General features: G+C 37.4%; 1 protein-coding gene across 1 annotated transcript in view; it reads right to left on the bottom strand.

Moving 5' to 3' along the window:
- LOC135170178 (uncharacterized) overlaps positions 1 to 21105 on the bottom strand; it is a 110259-nt gene that overhangs the window by 17871 nt on the left and 71283 nt on the right. Inside the window, exons 3-4 of the mRNA XM_064135738.1 lie at positions 19990 to 20154; positions 11513 to 11610 (exon numbers count right to left, since the gene is read on the bottom strand). Coding sequence (XP_063991808.1) covers positions 11513 to 11610; positions 19990 to 20154 — 263 coding nt within the window. The remainder of the gene's footprint in view (positions 1 to 11512; positions 11611 to 19989; positions 20155 to 21105) is intronic.

Genomic DNA, 21105 nt, shown 5'->3' with positions numbered 1-21105 from the left:
CTGCAGGCTTCTCATGAGCGTGCTGATCTTATGACCAAAGCGTCGCAGGAGAGCAGGGTCTAGTCCCGGTGACGAAGGACTTTTTCATCGTTGGAAAACGAACTTAGCGTATGCAGACTCAGTTATAAGTATGCGGAGTTAGAGATAAGTTAATTTAGAGGGAAGTGTGGGGAGGAAATTAAGTTGGGATATCGCGTAGGTAAAAGACCACAATGGTGATACCTTCTGCTCCCATACAATCTATTTTACTTAATATCAATTCGATTACATTGTCTTATTTCAAATTACGTTCATGAAATCCGGATTTCATAGTGTTTTAGGTATCGAGTATTTTTTTATGTATTTACCATGTGTGGCATTTACAAATTTTGTTGTGTCATGAGCTGGCAAGCGATCTATTCAGTCTGTTGGGATCCTGTACGTGTGCACGTGATTGTTTTATATGTTCAGTATTTTTGCATTTGAAGCAATAAACCATTGAATTGTAAAATTCTAAAGCTCATCTCCTAGGACATGTTGTAAAGGAAATGTTGGCTGCATTCGTCCTTCACTTAGGCCACGCCTTAAAGTCCCGTTTGAAAAGAAGGGTCAGGTAATACCATAACCTGACCATCAACTACTTTAGTTTGGGTTGGTTCATACAACCAAATTCATAAGAAACTCCAAACCTTAATATAGGTCCCTCTTACCAGAAGAAGTAGTAGGCGAGACCCTGAATGGATTTGTAAAATTATTTGTAGACCAGTTACATTCGAACATTCGAAGGTAGAAGTAGTCTCTTCTAACCTATTGTCATATCACAAACTTGTGACAATAACCTTCAAATTTTATACAAGTGAAGTATTCCCTGCATTATTTTAAGGCGCATCCAATTAATTTCGCGTGCTCAGCATATACACGATTTCAACGAATAAGTGAAGGTATCATTGTCACATGCTTATACGCTTCTAAACACAGTCACTGAAATAGTTTGTGTCTTTGTTGTTTTTTCTTCGAGCAGTACCATAGTATGTGGTCGAAAGTTTGGTTTTCTGCCCCACGCAGACCATTAGGTTCATTAGTGATTCCTAGTCTAGCGAAGGAGGCTGCAAGGGGCTAATGATTTTCTCTAATGCAATGGACAGTTACAACACTGTTTAGAGAGCTTGCACTTTCCATTCCACAATCCTGTAGAGTCCTTATAGTAGAGCTCGGAATATACTACTCCTTTTTTAGGTCCCCGTTCTACAATTCTATTATCATTTCTTTTGCCTTTCTCACCATTAAATTGTGCTTGAAAATCAGTGTAGGGGACCTCAATTTGGCTCTCAAATTCCCGGTTGCGTTTTTGACGTCAGTACGATGAATTTTTTTATCAACTCCATGCGATATTGTACATTTTTTATCGATTCCCTGATAACTTGTTTGAACAGGTGTGACACTCGGATCATGTGCCAATTGCTCTAATCAATGAAAGTTTCAAGAACGTGTCAACTCAGCTGCAATATCCAATGGAGAAATGAGAGTACTAAACAGCCATAATTGGCCGTTAAATTGGAAAACTTATTATTAATATTTCGCTAATTGCTGCGCTATCAATCCGGGCGAAACCGAAGTGTAAAAAACTATATGATGTGATTATATATTTAAGGACACAATATGAATAAGAAAAAACCAAAATCCGGATAGGATTGGCTGTGTAAAGATTTTAGAACTGCTCTATTCCACTGAAAGAATGAAATTTGTTTCATTAGGCGATTCCAAAATTTTAGGCGATTCTATGTCGGACTAGAATACAGACCAACGGTCAGGTGAGAGGACTCCCCCATAATACCCCCGGAATCACTACAGGGTAATGGGACAATACACGTATTGAAACACCGAATTTCTAATCAGGCTAGGATCGGCTAATCCGTGAAGGTTCCCTGAAACGAATTATGTCCAATTTGACAGCCTGATACACCTATTGTCGCATTATGAAAACAATCGTCTGTGGTTATAGTTTTCGGAAAGATGGGGAGAGCCCTGTAGAGTCTCCTTGGTTTCGGAAAAATCCAGATCTGCCAGCAAGCTGGAGGACTTTCGTTATGATGGCACCAGTTTTTCAAAGTACCGACATCGCACCCTTGCGGAACCTCGGAGAGGTAGTCCATGGCCTACGTTCAGATATGTAGGACCTCACCACAGTGAAAGTACCTTTCAATGATCCCTGTATCAACTATTTTAATAGAAGGCACTCCTGAGCTAATAACTAAATTCACTCAGAAAACTCACGACTTGATTTTAATTGTTTGTTTTTATTTTATTGATTAACAAGATACATATGGTGGCCTCCTTTTATATTTTATTAAATGAAATTGAAATTAATTTAAATATATTTTAAAGGTATCTATGTTTCGAAATCCGAGAAGATCTTAAATGTCTCAAGACGCACGATGCGATTGCTCAAAAACTGCCCCGAGAACTGAACTGACTGTCTGGAGAAAAAAAGCAATACTTATTTTTGTGTCGGAACAATTGGGCGTTCCCAATTTGGGTGTTCAAACTTATAGGTGGGAAAACTCTGTGTCGTCTGATTGATGGGAAAGGAAAAGTGAGTGTTATGACTGGTCAGTTTGAACCTTTCGCGACCTGAAAATTTGGGATTGTATGGAGTCCGCGTGGAGTTGGTTTATTGCGGGTGTATTTGGAGAGCACCCTAGGTTCGAGTAGGAAGGCCTGGGTGGCATGGAATTGAAGGTTCATCTGGAATGGATTAAGAAAGTGGGAATTTACCATTTTTTCTGTAATAAGTTTTCCGGAAGACTTGAGGAGAAAATACGCGTGTCGTGATGAAACGAATGATATTGTAAATTTTAGGAATTTGGGGAAACACGTGGCTGAGACATTCAAGATCGAATGGTAAATGGAAATTTCTCCTAATAGGATGTTGATACGAAACAATCCGTTTCCCAAAACCACAAAAGATATGTTATTATTGTACTACCGGAAAAGATTATGGAGAAATCCCTAGTGTAAAAATGGTAGTCTGTCGAATATGATAGACAGATGTCCCCCGTATTTTATTAAAATAGTACTAGGGCTATAAGATTATATTGTAGTCGTGGCGTAGGTGCTATTTGTGGGGAAACCCTGCAAATAGACAGATTAGTACAGGGAGGCGAGGCTGTACGATAAAAGTACCTGATGGGCCATATTTTGTGGGTTTATGAGGCCCGCAGATGTGACAGGCGAAAATCGTTGCAGTTAACGAGGTCCAGGGATGCTAGGGCCACGTGACGCCGCTAGGGCCCACTCCAGGGATGGGATAGTAGTCAGGGTTGAGAAGAGAGTCAGGGTTTAGACTACAGGGTCAGAGTTGGATTTGGGCAACGATAGACGCTAGATGCGTGGTTAGGCGATCAGTATTTAGACGTTTTGTTTTTGTGTGCTCAGAGCCAGAAGGACTTGAGTGTGTTAAGTGTGTATTAAATAGTGAAGACATAGTGTTGATATCCATTGTACCCGTTTCATAGGAAATGACCTGTTTTTATCTTTTTAAAAAGTAACCCTACATTATTATCAAAAGAATATCTGATGTAATTCACGACTGAGCGAGGTACCATCTTAAACGGTTTGGGTACTGTAACTATATTCAATTATATTACATTGATCTAATGCTCCATAACAGAACGCACCATATTCAGCATATTGATAGGATCTTTTGTGGAGATTGAGACTCTTGCAGACGAGCGCCATTTTGAATAGTTTGGCCACCATTTTCTATCACACTGACGGAATACACTGACGAGCCCTGTTGTTGGAGGTTGGAATTTACAAAACCTACATCATTGTCATGCCTTTTGGGCAATAAAAAAAAATTCGAAGAGACTTAGAATTAGAGAAAAAAAATTCCGCTGCAATTCAGCCGGGAATCGAACCCGGGTCTCCCAGTATCACGTCGGGTAATCTTACCATCTATATCTCTATTAAGGAATAGAAATAAAGATGCTGTGTCCGCTAGGCAGCCGCAATTAATTCTAAGCCGGTTTTTCAGGGTCATCTCGTAATCAGTAACTTAATCGAATTTTTATTGCAGGCTTTCGCCATGCACTTGCAGTGAATCCGCCTTGCACTCCCAACGGGTTTACCCCATTCTCGGAAGACGTTCGTCGTGCATCGAGAGTGCGTTGGTCGCGCATTCGCAGAGCGTGTCTTCTGCACTCGCAGAGTGTTCGCCGTGCACTCGCAGGGCGTTCACCATGCGTTGGCGGTACGTCTGCAGTGGATCGACGATGCGTTGGGTCTAAGTTATATTGATCTCAGCGAGTGCACCGCAAGCGCACAGCGAGGGACAAATCGCCGGTGTGGTAGACGAGCTCTTAACCATCTCCGCCCTTCTGCGTCGGTTATATATAAATTAATACGGGTTATGTATTGTTTCGTCGATTATGACGAACCCTCAATAAGAGGGAAAGGGGGGGGGGGTAAAAAAATATTATTTTCGCATTTCAAGATTCATGTAGTGTGAGACTCGCAGCTGATCACTCGATGATTTTAATAATTATCCATATGTTACCTCCTCTAACGTTCTTTAGAGCAATATTAAAGTATTATTTTCGACTCGTCGCATTAAGACGCACCCTCAATAAGGGGGTCACATCATTAACACTAGATTGCCTAAGCAAGTCATTCCCACTGATTTTAAATTTCAATTAAAAAAATAATTATTTAAATAATGACGACATTGAAAATAATTATTTAAATAATGACTACAACATATAAATGGGTTAATTAATCATTCTTTTTGTCTCCCCCCCCCCTCTTTTACTTCCGGTATATATATGTGTGTTATACTTCTATTGCCGAAAGTAGTCATTATGACTGAGCATTAAATGCAACATCTTTAGATACAACCGATTTTACCAAATGAAAAATTTATCAAATACGACTTTGTCACAATAACAAAACAAATAATATTTGTCAAAAATGTAAGATGTATGTTTACGGGAGATGTACATCCAAAAAGGTTTACACTTTCATATGCGCAAAATGTTCAGATAATGGATGAATTATTCTTGTTTTCGAACTGAAATACATTTTTTTTATTGTTAATACTTCTTAATAGCTTGTTATATGACTGTAAGTGGCATAACATATATTAAAAATTACTGTTCAACAAATTTCTTTGTGCATTTGTTATTTTTGCAGAATGCAGTAATTTTGACTGCGAAAGGCACGTTTTTATTTGCATGAAGAATTCCCCAAGACCCTAAAGAAAATGAAACCTTGAAATTTTAATCGCAATAAAATTAATCGCCGCGACAGGATGGGGTTAAGGTAAGGTGTGACCCTTATTAAAAGGACCCGAACATTTGGGAAATTTCAAAGAGTGTATGCAATAAATCGTTGTAACGGATAGGCAGAGGTTTTCTACAAATGAAGAGTTTGGGTTTTTTTTTTCAATATTACCGATTTTATGTTCCCCTAAATTCGAATAATTTTAAGACGAATAAAAAGACCCCACCCGCGACGGAACAATATTTATATGAAAATAGGTTAATGTGCTTGGCGGGAGTAAAGTATTTTCTGACTTATAAATCTATTAAAACCTTCCAAACCAGGGACAAGGGTTATAATTACATGAGTCCAAAAATAGTTGACTCTTGTGTAGCACATGATATTGTCAAACCCCACAGGGATTGGTGGGGAAAGCTAATATTACTACAATCCTTGTGCATTTCTTGAACCTTCATCCCCTCTTCACGCTGTCCGCTCCACAGCGAAAAAAATGTGAGAAAGCTCTTAAAAAAGGAGACGATACACGTGAAAAACGGACAGTCGAGGGTGAAAAATTTCAAAAAACGAAATATTTCCATGTATACCGTAACAGCTTTTGCCGCGTTAATGTACAATTAGTGACGTGACGTATACAAACGTGGTGAGTGCATGAATTGACTGGTTGATTTTCCACTTGTTGCACTCACAATCCTGGTTGACATTGAGCACGATCGTTGATGGCGAAATTCGTTCAAGAATTTACACGAGATCTGAATTTAATTCGAATAACCGTCAACTCGTAATCCAGTGAGATGATTGATGTTGACGAACCGTTGGATTAAACTGTCCATGAGTATCTAGAAACCCTGGTTGCACAATTCCAAGTTACTTCGCCAAACTATTTCATGGGTTAACACAGCTCGCTCAAACCATTACCATCTAGTCTCTTCCCTCAGACGTAAAGGATTGATACATTCGGCCGTTTGTAGATGTGGTTATCCGAGTGAGGACCTTGATCATGTCATCGGGAACCGTCTTTTCTATGTGAATTGAATTGTGTTAACACTGCGTGTGTTTTTGAACACTCTGGAGATGTAAATTCCAGAGTTCTGATCTCCATAGAACAGTATTTACAATTTATGCTCCACGCCGAATTAATCTTTGTGTAGCTGATTATTTATTTGGGAAGATATTAGGGTGAGGAGACGTGAAATGAGCACTCACGATTCAAAAAGAGATACTTGTTTATTATGAAAAAAAAAAAAAATGATTTTCGGGCCTTCCGATGAGGTGTTTCTTATGCGAGGGGGGTTTTGAGACTAATTTTACAATTAGAGGCATTTTGCCTTGAACATGCGATTGGAAGGGAGGAATATTCAGGGAAGGGACAGTAGGGACAATATTAGTGGGCCCACTCCCCAATAAAGGAAGTTCTGGAGAGGAAAAGTGTGAGGGATTTTGGATGGGTATTGTAATAAAAGAGGGAAAGGTGATGGCAGAGTGTGCAGAGGGTAGGTCATAAAGTAAGGTTGGGCCGCCAGGGATATTTTGGGAATTAGGAAAGGGTCTGAGGAATGTCCGTCATAACTAATGGGAAAATGAATATTGTCACTAGTGGTTGAGACTGAAACTAACATAATTAAGAGTTTTTCCTTGATGATATCTTTTGAGGTTTTTGATAATTTGATACGCAACACTATGAGCAGTACAGATATCCCACGATCCACGACCTTCTATCTCTCGGACACTTACCACCGTACCTTGGTCCGGATGTTAAGTTGGATTAATCAAAACTCAAAAACACAAAACTTCTTAATCGAAATAAAGAATATACTTATTAAATTGTCATTCGTACAGTATTCAAGGTGATACAGTGGACTGTATTAAATGTTTGCGCGGACAATTGTAACTAACTGAAAAATGAGCAAGTAACAGCTTTTATGTGCTAGCAAGGTCTACAAAGAAACGCTGTGATTGGCTCGGTACTGTAAAATTGGAGAATTCCTGGAGTAACGAAGTATTGGAAATATAGTACTGTAAATATTGGGACTCATAAAGTTCAAGTAGGGTCAAAGTCCCCTGGGACGTTGGTGATGGTCATGGGGACTAGGTATGTAGTGACATAGGATTAGCAATTTTAGTATATTGAAAATGGTTTTATGTGGATGAATGCAAAAAGGAAAAATATGGCGTATAGCACAAATGATAGGAACTAAATGGGGAAAATTGAGGGACAGATGTTGGGGACTTCTCCAATAATAATTTTCATAGCCCTAATGCGAACAACAATCAAGAAACGCGTGAATATCACGACTCGACAGACCTGAATAAGGAATGTTTAGTGACTATAGACAATTTTCTGAAGAAATGTAATATAAATGTATAACTGCTCAACTCCTGAACATATAATAATGAAAAACTAAATTCGCTAATTCCAAATTACTCCTGTAAATACATGTTCGTAGCGTTATAAAATTATATGTTTCAGCAAGTTTGAATAAAAAGAAACAAAAGATGAGTGTCTAGGGTGTTGAAAAAGGAGAGTCAAGTGTTACCACCCTTCCCTTGATCTGCTGACCCGATGAACCCCGGAAGCATCCGAGATCGATTGAGTCACAAGCGGAAATTCGGTTGGGTTCCAAACAATGGCGTTCAGGGGAATGATTCGAGTCATCATAAAACCCGATTAAACCGGTACACTCTTCACAATAAAGTGTCTATAAAGTTGGCAAATATGTAAGCCCCGTTATAATACTCACAGTGTTATTGTCCAAGCTTCATCGAGCTTTCATGAGTATAACTTCCTCACATCGGGCGTGACACGATTGTATTGATCTTGGAGCGATTTATCCGCGAAAAGGAGGGAAGTGATAAAGTATCTGTATATTCAATTGATAATTAATCTCATTCTCTACAACAATCTACTGACTTTCAATTCTTCCTTTCCGTTTGATTGTGACTATATTGACTGGAAGATGAGCTAGCAGCCGTCTACATCGAAAGAAAAATATAATTTTGCCAATTATATTTGTTTTGGATAAATATGTCGCGTGTCAAGCACGCGAAATTAATTAAACGTCGAATATTTTTATTTTAAAAAAAGGTGAATCGTTTTAGTCAAACGATGCTCGATTTTCTGCACTCATAAGGAACCTTCCCATTTCAATAATTACTTCACCACTGCCCTCATGTCTTTTATTGTGTGAGGTTGAGCAGGTGATGAAAGAAGATTCACGCCGGTGTGTTAATTGAATATTTATTGACTTCTACACGATACAGAGTGCTGACTTGTCCTCTCTTGGGCAGTGTGCGTCCAAGGTAGGTTGGAGAGCAAGTGTGTCTAAGGTAGGTTGGAGAATGACTGACCATGATCGGGAAAAGTGTGGGCTTTTAAAGGAAAGTGTAGGAAAGGGAATGCCTTGGGATCTCTGATCTAGGATTAGGAATGCGCCGGTTTTGGGGTGTTCCTCTAATAATGGTTTTCTGGGTTATTTCCTAGCTGTAAATGACCAGGGTTTGGGGTGTTCCCCAAACTAATGATGGGAATGGCGCTAGTTGAGTGGGTAATTAGCCTACGTGGGTCAGATCCAGGGCTAGACTCGGTTGGGGGATTTCTCATCGAGTGGATGGGGTGTCCTGGCGACACAGTCACCATAATTGAATATAAATTCTGAGCATAAGTTACTTTATAGAGATACCTTTCGCGATTTTTTTTAATCTGGGAAATTTGAAATTATGACTTACTGAGTATTTTACTCCATCAGAATAAATCCCTCCGAACTTAATGATTTTTTCTGCAATTCGTCGCAACCTTAGACACCCATTTCTCCCTCCACAATTTTCTACCCCTTCCATCCCTTATCTCAAAGATGAATTTTCATCAGTAGCATTGACACGACTTCTAGAGAAGAAACATCTTAAGGGAAATCTTTCCATTCCTCTTTATTAGTATGTGCATTGGAACTTATCTATCGTATAAAATAATTATGTTATATAAGTGTCATCTATATTAACTCCAATTCTTGCAAAAATATTGAATTAATTACGCAAATAAAAGCTCGGCGAGTAGCATTTACTTGCAAATATCATTCTGTAGAGGTTAGAGTCCTAGATTTTACAAGTCTCGGGAATTGAAAAATTGAATGGGGAATTCTAGCGAATATAAAACAAAACAAATGCCCGAAATTTCCATTAGAAATTCGGGTTTGAATTCTAGTCAGAATATTTAATTGGCGAAATTATATTTTTCTTCCCGTGTAGCGAACCACCCCAATTTTGACGATGTGTACCGATATCATCCGATTGCGTTTCGGATCATATTCCGTTTTCAAACAAACATTCCGTGTTGCGTGATGGAACACGAAGTTGATATTTTTTATATTATAACTAGCAGACCCGGCCACGCGTTGCTGTGGCTAAGGTTTTTGTTATATTACATTGTACTGAACTATTTAGGGGGAACGGTAGGAGACCATCAGTCATGGTGATCACCATGCTTTTTTACCTAGATGCCATTTGTAAAAAAATATGGCAACCTCCATGACAGATTTTCTTACTACCGTAGCCCCTTAGTACAATGAAATTAATATTTACGAAGGATAACGTTAAAGCTGGTATAACACATGGTATCCTATCTTGTAAGTTGAATGAAACTTTACACGATGTGCCAATTTCATTGAAATCGGTTAAGTAGTTTAAGAGTCCTTCGCGGGCAAACAACGTGACACGTTTGTAGGTTTAACATAGCAGCGCCATCTATTGATTACTTACTCAACCCAGTCAATACATATCGCTATCTATTAAAATCATTTGGAGTTAACAGATTAGACTCTGTGAATGTCAAATATTAGACAAATAATTTGCAATAAAACAATATTGCGACAATAAATTAAGGTGTAAGCTATTCTATCTTTTAAGTTGAATCAAACTGCACACGGTGTGCAAATTTCATTAAAATCGGTTGAGTAGTTTAAGAGTCCATCGCGGACAAACAACGTGACACGTAATTTATTGTATATATAGATTAATAATTGTAGAAAATAGCCCTTCATCTCACACACGTCTCGACACACCATTCATTCCTTTCAATTTCCTGGTCGATTATTGCTTGGCACGTCTCGGGCCAAAAACGTATAATAATTTCTTCGAAACAGTTGTACAAACTCAATTAACCGAAATTCCCCGAACTTTCCGAAATTCTCGAAATTTTCGTTTCCCTTCATCAACATCGTCCTAATCCACAAAATTGTCTTAATCCCTTCCACATGTGCCCCTCTTTCCAGGCAGACTGAGCCTCTCTCAGTCCTTCAACTCACCCTAACAAAGACCTGGATTTTCCCAGTCCCGAAGACCAATAGAAATCACCGTATCTTCTTCAGTCGAATTTTTTCCCTCCTCTTCAAGTTTTCCACCAATGAGTTTTCCACTATCATCGATAGTTCCTTTAACCTACTCCCTCTACTCCTTCTATCTTTGCAATTCTCACTCAACAAAAATCTTACAACAAATTCAGTATTAATCTAATCTTGAAGGTGTAAACGTCAAAACAAAAATCCAAGTGTATCCGGAATTAAAATAAACTGTAACTTGTTAAATATTACTTCGTGTGTGCGTGTCAATAATTATTAACATTCTCGGTAGTTATCGATAATTCCTCGTCTCCTTAAGCCCTCCCTCTAGTATCGTCAACTCATAAGTGATACAAAGAACCCATTCGGTGTATCACGTTTCCTCCAAAATAATTTTGAATAATTAAACTAGCCAAATTTACAACTTGGCTAGAATCAAATCAAGATTATTGTTTTGTGGAGAAACATTCCGATGAAAATAACTATGTTACAGAAACATTTCCTTGATTTTTTTCAAAACTCCTAAAACGGTTTCCAAATTTCTGGAACATTCTTCTGAAGGGGGGAACAATTCTTGACGGGTCTAGTGAGGGGAAATCTCCGCAATGCCAAAATATTTAAAAATAGTATTGTAGAGCGCAATAATAAATAGTGAGTGTTTACTATAAATAAAAAAAGAGCAGACTAGAGAAAATATATTACTACACTTGTATATAGTCAAAATTGGTACGAACTTCACCGAAAATTTTTCGAAGTTTTAAATGCTTCGTTGGTTTCTTATCTACTAACCCAATGAGAGATCCTCAAAAATGGAATAATGAAAATATTATTCAGGCCAGTCAGCCATTTTTGTGCGCATCTCAGCCGATGCATCGGCAATAAATTAATGATATTAATTATCGGTAACACTAATTATTTATGTTTACCTGCATATAAAAGGCTTCACCTCTCGTTACAACAAAACTGTTGGCTCGATCGTCCGTCTGGAGGGCGAATAGACTGGCAGCAACGATCGAGAGGCAAGCTGAAAAAGAGTAACAAAATTGATAAACTAGTTCTTTTATTGTTTCCGAGCGGAAGCACTAATGAAACGTGCAAATTTACCTCATCGAATGTTTGAGTTATTTCGACTTATTATGACCCTAAAAGGTCGACTGTTCATTTGTAGATCGTGTCCGTATGAGTGTGTATATAACAAAAGTTATTTTCGATTGTGGGTTAGGAAAGCGATGGAATTAAATAATTTTTTTCCTCAAATTTAGGTATTAGTGAACCTTAGCCTTTTGTTGAATGGGTCCGGACTGTGAAGACTTTAGTCACTAAGGGTTAGTTCCTCTGGAGACATCATAGGATAAAGATATACCTTCTGTGTGCGATAATAAATAATAAAAGTTTATAGTCGAATCGTATGATATTATTCAGTAAATCCCTATCCATAATCCAATACATGTCTATTTAATTGTTAAAAAAATCGGGAAAAAATTGTCACGTCGTTATCAGATGTTGTATACCCCGAAATTCCAACATTAGAACCACATTTTTTCCTTATTAAAACCTAATTACCGTTAAAAACACTATCCATTAAAACATCTCAATATTCAAACTCTAACAACCCTCTATTAAACCCTGAATATCCCCGATCCATAATACTCTCGCAATATCCTAATCCAACATCGCTACAACCTTTTCCCCAATAAACAACCCTCATTTAGAAGATTTTCCTGCAAACAGTCCCACTCACGACCCTTCCTGATCCTCAGACCCAAATGTCCACTCTCTACCCCCACTCCGATCCTCTAATAGTCACGTGATCACCCCTCAATATCTCCCAGAAATATTTTGTAGACTCACTTTCGAATTAACATTGGACACGACTGGATGTTTCAATAAATTGCACTCCCAAATAAGGAAATAAAGTTCTTTTATTTTGTGAAACATTAAGAACGAGTGCGTTTACTCTGGCTCTAATTGGTGATGTACAAGTTGATAATTATCGAGAACACTATTCTTATATTAATTGAGTCCGGTTCTAACTTGAGAATAAATATATTCGATCGAAAATTGCTTATTGATTTAATTGCGTATTCACTGTTGACCGTTGAACTATTTGAGACTGAGTGTGCATGTCTGTTTTTGGGTCTTTTTATATACCCAAGGGTTGTTTTGATGGGATTAGCAACTCAAGGCTTTGGAAAGTTGGAGACGAATTCCTCAGTTTGAATGTTCTCGAATTCTTCGCTGGAGAATTGGGTGATTTTTCTCTCTTTTAAACAATTACTACCACATTATTAAATGAACGGTGGATGATAATCAAGATAACTTTTGATAAATCTGATCTTTTCGAAACTTGACAAATTGTTTTTTTTTTTAATTCTGTTTTTTTCATGCTCTAGCTCATTGCAACTCTTTCATTGTCAGATGAATATTCAATTATCACATAATGATGAGCATAGAAATATAGCATGAAATGTGAAACAACAAAAGTGAACACCACAATCACGATGATGAAAAAGTAATAATAATACCAAAAAACCATAATGTGCAAGCACCATTTGAAAGTATCTAGTAAATATATTAGCAAATAAAGTATATTACGGACAATAGAGGGGCAATTTCCCACTGATCTAAACTTGAGTTCATTAATGGCAATAATCGTTAGCGTACACAGTTAAGGCCTGGTATTCAGCCCAAGGAGATAAAGAACTGTAGCTTGAGAACCTCGCTGAGGGATAATTCCACGTGGGAGTAAGTACGAGGTAAACTACTTCGAGGAAAATCCACGGGATTGTGTTGCTTTTAGACGAAGATTATTACTGGAGCGTGCAATGAATATTCCCACTTGGTTTGTTCTGTAATTTTATTCACTCGAAAAAGCTGGAGGATGAGTATTTGTATTGCGGAGCTGGCACAGGAAATGTACATCTAAAAAAAGTAAATGATCAAATGGCATATTGGTTTACACTGGTAACTGGACACTGGAATTGATTACCCGATATTTACTTTCCTACCTTGAATTCAGTAGCCAAGTGGTAAAACGAGATACGCTGTGTGGGGAGAAATTTTCTGAGACGTTATTAGAGGGGTTAGCTATGTGGGAGGGACTGCCGGATCGTTAGTCCCCGTAAAAGAAATCAATAAAAATTATATTTAATTAAAGGGAATTTCTCTGATCGTTATTTTGTTGCGGAATTCTCTCATTGTTGTGCCTTTGGGTGACACAAAAAATTTTTGTCAGTTAATAATTACGAGGTTTGTTAAGGTTGAATGTTTAAGTAAGGCATAACCTGATGTTTGAAGTTGTATTTTTGTTTTATTCACAAACACATATTGTTTAATGAATTTTTACACTTTATGATTTTTTCAACGATTTACACGGAAGTTATTTCACGGCTGATCTCCTCTGTTCAAAACTTTGAAGATAACTAACCTTTTGGTCGAATTTTTTAGATGTCCAAGGTGGAAATTTGGGTCGAGATTGTGTATGAGGAGAGGGTCCGTTTTGGGGCTCGACGGCTAGAGTAGGAGGGTAAGGTTGAGTGCAATAAAAATGTCTCGCGAAGGAAATTGGTTTATTTTTGGGATTAAACAAAACTGAGAAATGAGAAAAAAGGGATAGGGATTAGGCTGGAAGAGATGGTAATTTTGATGTGTCCCGTTGGGAAATGGGTTTGCACAGATGTGGAGAAAAATGTAGACGACAATAGGAGATAACTATAAAACGATGATAAAGTTTACTGCTAGAAAAATTCAAATGCTTCCCGAAGTAAAACGGTAATAAAAGACTTAACTGATGGATTTTTCCGAGTAGATATTCGATGATGATAATTAATAAATTTAACCAAATTTTAAAACTTGTTTCTCCGTTGAACATAAAAAATTTATCGATTCGCAACACTCATGGACTGTGAAAAAAATACGGAGTTTGATATATACAAAAATTTACAACGAAGAAGTGGCTAGGACCCGGATAGCTGGGTTGGGTCACAAAATAGAGGCCTTTACAGGTTTGCGAACGATAATTTCTATTCCCCTTAAAAATCGTCAACGTTATTATCATCGAAAGTAAAAATAGAAAAATTATGAAAAATCATACTCAATATGAACTAATAAATAAAAAAAGGACAGCGGTCAAGAAAAGTGGGAGGGATGACACAAATGGAAGAGGAAAACTCTTCTAGAAATGCCATGTGATTGGTGAAATTATCTGGGATGGGAAGGACTCTATTATGATTGGAGAGGTGCAAGTAGACAGGGAGGTTGGTGTCCTGGAGACGATTCCCCAAAAAAAAATTTGTCTGGAAGATTTGGATGGTCAAGTGTAATAAAATGTAGAAATAAGGGGCAATAATGGCACAGAATAAAAATACGCACATGGGAGAACGGAATTATAAAATAATTTAGCAATTGAGAAGGTATTGAGGATTATCTCCATAAAAACATTTAAAGGATCCAGAGCCGAAGAAGGATGCTAGAATGAATTTTGGATTTTACTGTTTGTCTAAAATAGTGAAATTGGCCATCATAAAGTTTTACTGAATATGGTGTGGGAGAAAAACTGTTTGAATGGATGTGAAGGAAAATTCTTAAACATAAGTTAAATAATTTCGTTTCGAAAAGAAAATTATAACTTCGTCTGATTTAATACGCAACAGTAACGATGATTGATTTGAAACCCCCTAACATTAATTTCTTTTTGATTATTTCCCCAGCTGGACGTGAATTATCGCTTTTAATATCCGAAGACCTTGAAAGTTATCGGATAATTTCACGACTCTCTTATTGTGTACGAATGAAAGGGTTAAGTTGGTCTTCAAAATCCCCAACGCTTAACGCGAGAGATTTTACGGCCAAACTTATTCGGGTCGTTGCTACGCAGCAAAACGTGAGAGAAATTATACGATTAATTGTGAAGATCGAGGGGTGTTCGGAAGACTATATTTCCCGTCGTCTTATTTTTTTTTATATATAATGTTCACGACCGAACACCACTTGAGATTGGAAAACATTTCCATGGGTGAAAATTCTGAGAAGTTTGGGGTATGTTGGACTAAACAGAGGTGCGTGACTGGGACCATTGTTAATGTGAGTGATCAGGTCCAGGGTGTCGTAACCCTTTAGTCTCTTTAGTTAGTCCCTCAGGAAACGAACCAGAGCGGTTGTGCCTTTCGAGCGTATAAAATAAAAGAGAACAAAATAACATTCGCACGTTTGAATCATTACAACTATGCCGTTTCTAACCTTCATCGCAAACAAATCCAACACACACATTCGACATTATTGTAGTATCGGGAATAATTATGGGTAAATCCCCAGTGTGAAATAATAATCTAGCAAATATTATAGACAGATGTTCTTCGTATTTTATTAAGAGAGTCTAGGGCTATAAGTTTATATAGTAGTTTTAGCGTAGGTTGTGGGGAAACCCCGCAAATAGACATGGATTGGTACAGTGATGCAGGCGTATACTGTAGAAATACTTAGAGGGTCATATTTTATGGGTTAATGAGGCCCACAGATGTGACAGGCGAGGATCGTTGTAGCCAGCGTGGTTCAGGGATGCTAGGACCACGTGACGCGATTAGGGCCCAGTCCAGAGTTGAGAAGAGGGACAGGGTCAGAGTCGTTGGTGAGCAGCGTCAGACGATAGACGCCTTTTAGACGTTAGACGTGTGTTGAAATGATAGACGTGGATTTAGACGTTCTTGTGTTGTGTGATTAAGAGTGCTTGAAGATTGTGAAGTGTGTTAAAAAATAGCGAATATAGTGTTTTAATCATTTGTACCTTTTCCTAGAAATCAACTGTTTTGTTTTTTTTAAAGTAACCCTACATTATTTTCAATGCAGTTTTCACAAAGAAAAATAAATATTTTTAAATTCGATGAGAGAGCAAAAGGCAAAATTAAAACCCAATCTTTAAAACATGAACAGAAATGTAAGGCATTGTAGGTCGCTAGGTAGTCGGAATCACATTTGGCACTGAACCATGAATTTCAATTACTGCAACGATCCAGGTAACTGCAGAATCTCTCTCAGTTTATTACTATAATCCCTCAAATATACTTACAGGTAGGGATTATAGAAGTGAAATAACATGTTCAATACCCGTACCCAAACATACAAATACCCCCAACCCCTGAATGAGTTGAATTTATAATTATTGAAAATTAAAATGGCGGGAGTACACGTAATAAATTTGAAAATGTTTGATTTTCAAATGTTGAAAATGCGAGTGTCAACTTTGTGTGCTGAAATCAGTCATAACTTCTTTATTGTGCCTGGCAAATGTTTCTGACTCTATCATCTCGGCCAAGGTTAGAAATAATGATAAATCTTATAAAATTCAAAAGTCCTCAGTGGAAGCACTTCGAAAGTGCATAGTAGGGGTTGAGAAAGGTGGAAATAGTGTTAATGGGTCTAGTCGGAAATTCTAAGAATCGGAGATATGCCGCAGTAGGTTCGGGATTCCAGCAAAAGTATTGAGGAGGCAATCAACAGAGTGAAAAAACGCTTTAAGTGTAATTTGTCACGGTTTTTGCAAATGGCCACTCATTCCCTGGTTCAAAAATAGCACGGGAGTATTTGAAATGGCTTCCGGGTATTGAAATATCGAAGAAACAATTGCAGAATTTACGGTTACATTTTAGAGAGGTCTTTTCATATGCAATTGTGGGGATTTGCTAATGTGTGACATAAATGAAAAAATTGGTAGCGAACGTGTCCTCGAAGAGAGAAAGCATTGAAAGGGGCTGTCAACAAACAACACCTCCGAACAATTCATTGACAAAAGAAGTCGAACTGACCGAATATCACAACAACTATTCGTAGTAATAATATGTTTCCTTGATCAGCAGTAAACAAATTATGAAATATTCCCTCCTTGATGGCAGATTACAGTACGATTTCGATTATCCGAACCTCCGTATTATCCCAGGCGCCAGCCTGGCGCGGATTGTTTCATAGTCAACGCAAAGTAGGAGAATTTGAAGATGAATTTTTATTTTTTGGGTATCGTCATAATCATTAGAACAAGAGAAAAGAGAAGGACGAAAGGCAGAGGGAGGATGTTCGGTCTTAAATATCTTAGAATTTTGGAACCGACCGTTAAATATTGTTTAAGCTGTAAACCGACCGTTACAAGTCATAAATTTCACCATTTCAGATATTTATGTTAGGTCTGGCATGTAGATTTAAAATAAACAAACAGGGAAATACTAAACTAATGAAAGAAGCTCTTGTGTAGGATAAAAAATTAGTCAACATTTTATATGGAATAGAATTTGAGAATTGCCAGACCATGCCAGCCTATCCTTTTTCTGTTGGTTAATCATCACGACAACTACCCCGCACAGAGGAGTAATCTTCGATTACAAAGTACTATCGAAGAACATTCGATCTGGGAAACTTAAGAAAGAGCACGTTGAATCAATAAAATAAATGTTTCAAACTTTTACTGAGCATTTTTGGGAAAAATTGCCCTCACATAAATCCTGGATTTGTCAGGCTTTGGGTGTCCACAAGGGTTTGAAAATTGCCGAAACAGTTTGTTGCTCAGTTTGCCAATTCGGGAAGGGACATATGGTACCAAAAACAAGGGTCACCTCCGAGGACTCTCTGCTTTTCCAAAAATTTTACCAAAAAGGATCGAGAAGATCAGTTCCTCTGGAAATCTCGTGGAAGACAGAGCAATTTTCGTGATCCTCATCCGAGTTGAAAGACGATGAGAATATCGTCATTCGTTATATTTGCAAAGTGTTAGTGTAGATTCTTGCCGACTCGTCAGTCGGCATAAACAAAATAAATTAAACAGACTTTCTTTATTTATAAGTGATATGTGTACAATAAATCCCCCCAAAAACAAAAACAATAAATGTTTTTGTAAAAAAATGCGCCAAGCATATATTTCGATGTTATTCACGTGAAAAAAAAATGGAAAAGGAACTTGAAACAACAATTACTTAAAAATTGAAGCCACAATTATGGAAATTTGAAAAAATACACAAATAAAAAAAGACGCCAAGCTCAGTGAATTTATCACTTGAGAAAGCTGGTGATGATAGGAGTCCATAAACCGTTTTGAGTTCTCTAGGAATGTCTTGACTCAGACGAGTCCCATAATATCCTACAAAGGACATCGCAGTCAAATCGAATACTCGACTCAAACTGAAAGGGGTAAACAGTGCATTGTGAATCAAAAAATTAGTCGGTAATATGGTCAGGATCAACGTACTTGGCGCAGTGACAGATCAACATCTCGAGTGACATCAGATTGCTATCACTCAAGACCTATCACCGGATGCACAATATACTGTTGTTTTGTTGTAAAAATTTGTACTTCTCAGACAAACAATTTTTTAATAGTTTTTTTCGTCATTTTTTCACCTGAAAAAGCGCGAAATTGTGATGCGAATTATGTGTCATTTCCCATGCACAGAAGAACATCACTCCATTATCCTTTCAAACTCGACTAATCAATTGTTCCGTACGGAAATTTTTTGTATTCGTAATTGTTTATTCTAATTTGTTTATCAAATATTAAGTAATTAATAATCTTAGTTCATTATTGTCTTTACTTTTATTTTAATCTGAAAGGAGAAATAACATCTTAACAACAGTTGAATTTGATTCAACCTTTCATGAATATAACTAAACATTTTTTTTTTATTTTACTCATTACGTTAGCCACCCAGAATGTAACGGTTGGATAAGAAGTGAGGGACCCATAAATCACTCACAATCGCCTCGTTGTTCCAAACTTTAGCTGCATTCATTGTTCCCTAAATTCTTTTATTTAAAAATCTAGAAAATAAATATCCAGAGTCACCTTCACTCAAATGAAAACCACATGGCCTTTTTTTTTGTTGTTTGTGTTGCTTCGAACTCGGACACGTGTCATCTTTACTCCCACTTCAATTTTGATGCACCAATAGGGTGCACTATTCATAAAACCAACCCATTTTTACTTAGTGACACAATTTAACCAAAAAGGGGAACTCAAGTCAGTCCACGCGCAATTCTCTAAGAAATAAGTCATCCACTTCTTACCCAATCGAATTAAACAAATGTAAAAGAATTTGAATAAATTTTTAAGCCCTCGTTAATTCGTAAATCGTGAGTGTATTTATTGTGAGTAAACCTTTAATATATAAAAAAAATTAAAATTAATAAATTCAATCATTACATTGAAGTACTCAGGTGAATAAGTAACCTGGGAAGCCACTTGGTGGCAACATCAATGTTATCCGGTATGCTAGCAATTTCATAGAAGATTAACATTTCTTGAATGATTTCCCTTCGGCCATATCGATCCACTGTACATTTTTCCTTCAACTTCATTTGCTTCGCTGTTTCCGACTCCCACTGACTGTATTCCTAGTGATACCCTGAATAATGCAGAGATACTTACTGGCTAGTGTTGCAAGAACCACTTTGCCGATGACCGCTGAACTGTAAGGAATGACGACGCGTTTCGCTGAGGAGGCCATTGCTAATTGTAGAACAGCTAGGCCCACGAGTATGGCTAAGGAGCAGGTGGCTCCCACTGCTACTAATCCTGCGATCCATACTGCTACTGCAAATTATAAACACTGATTCGGTCAATCACAATGTTAATTCGATAAACCAAGAAATAAAAACAGTTTGACAAAAAATGATTTGTTCGTTAAAAATTAAACATCTTCATGATATCTTAGGATTCTCCATCATAAATTCTAGTTGAGAACACTAGCCAGGGAGGAATTGACAATTGGACGGAGTCTGGACGAGGCTTGGACGAAGGCAAGCCAAGGCTCTTTCTAGACTGGCGTCATAGCTTGGGCCCAGGGTGGCATTTGCTGTCAGCCTGATCCAAATTAATCTAAACCAAAGGCTGATGTCAACCAGAGCTTGGAATTAAATCGACCGTCAAATAAAATTAACACATATTCATTTTATTTTCCATTTATAATATTGTTATAAAAACTTGCTATCAAACACTTCAACGCAATTTATTTATTGAAAAGAGCAAAAACAATACGATCACATTACAGACCTAGATGAGTTTATAGTAATACTATGAAGGTCATTGTTTCCTGGAGAGGCCGTCTGCGTGGTCTTACGACAAAAACTCCAGTTTGTGTGTATTAAATAATATAAAGAAATCTTTGTTCATGGAAAGAAAGAAACCATGATGATGATGCTTCGGTTTTTGAAATTTTAAGATCGCTTGTCAGTTCGTCGACTGCACTCGAAGTGTGAATACATAATCATAAAATAAACCTGCTCTTACCTATATCGTCTATTTTTTCATTAACCTGGCTGCCAATTATTGAAATCTAATAGCATTAAAAAACTTTGTATTGCATACGTTAAGTCGTGCAGGTAGTGTCTATTTGATGAATCAACCGTTAACATAAGACAATTATTGATTTTTTAAATGAAAATAATGGATAATTGACTCCAATCAATTTTCTATAATTTAAGGACTCCAGTAGTATGACCATTCGCAGAAACGGGAGTCACTCGAGAAAGTTCTAAACCTGGC

The sequence above is a fragment of the Diachasmimorpha longicaudata genome, chromosome 16 (genome assembly GCF_034640455.1).
Source record: "Diachasmimorpha longicaudata isolate KC_UGA_2023 chromosome 16, iyDiaLong2, whole genome shotgun sequence".
NCBI lineage: Eukaryota > Metazoa > Arthropoda > Insecta > Hymenoptera > Braconidae > Diachasmimorpha > Diachasmimorpha longicaudata.
This window is presented reverse-complemented; position numbering and strand designations above follow the sequence as displayed.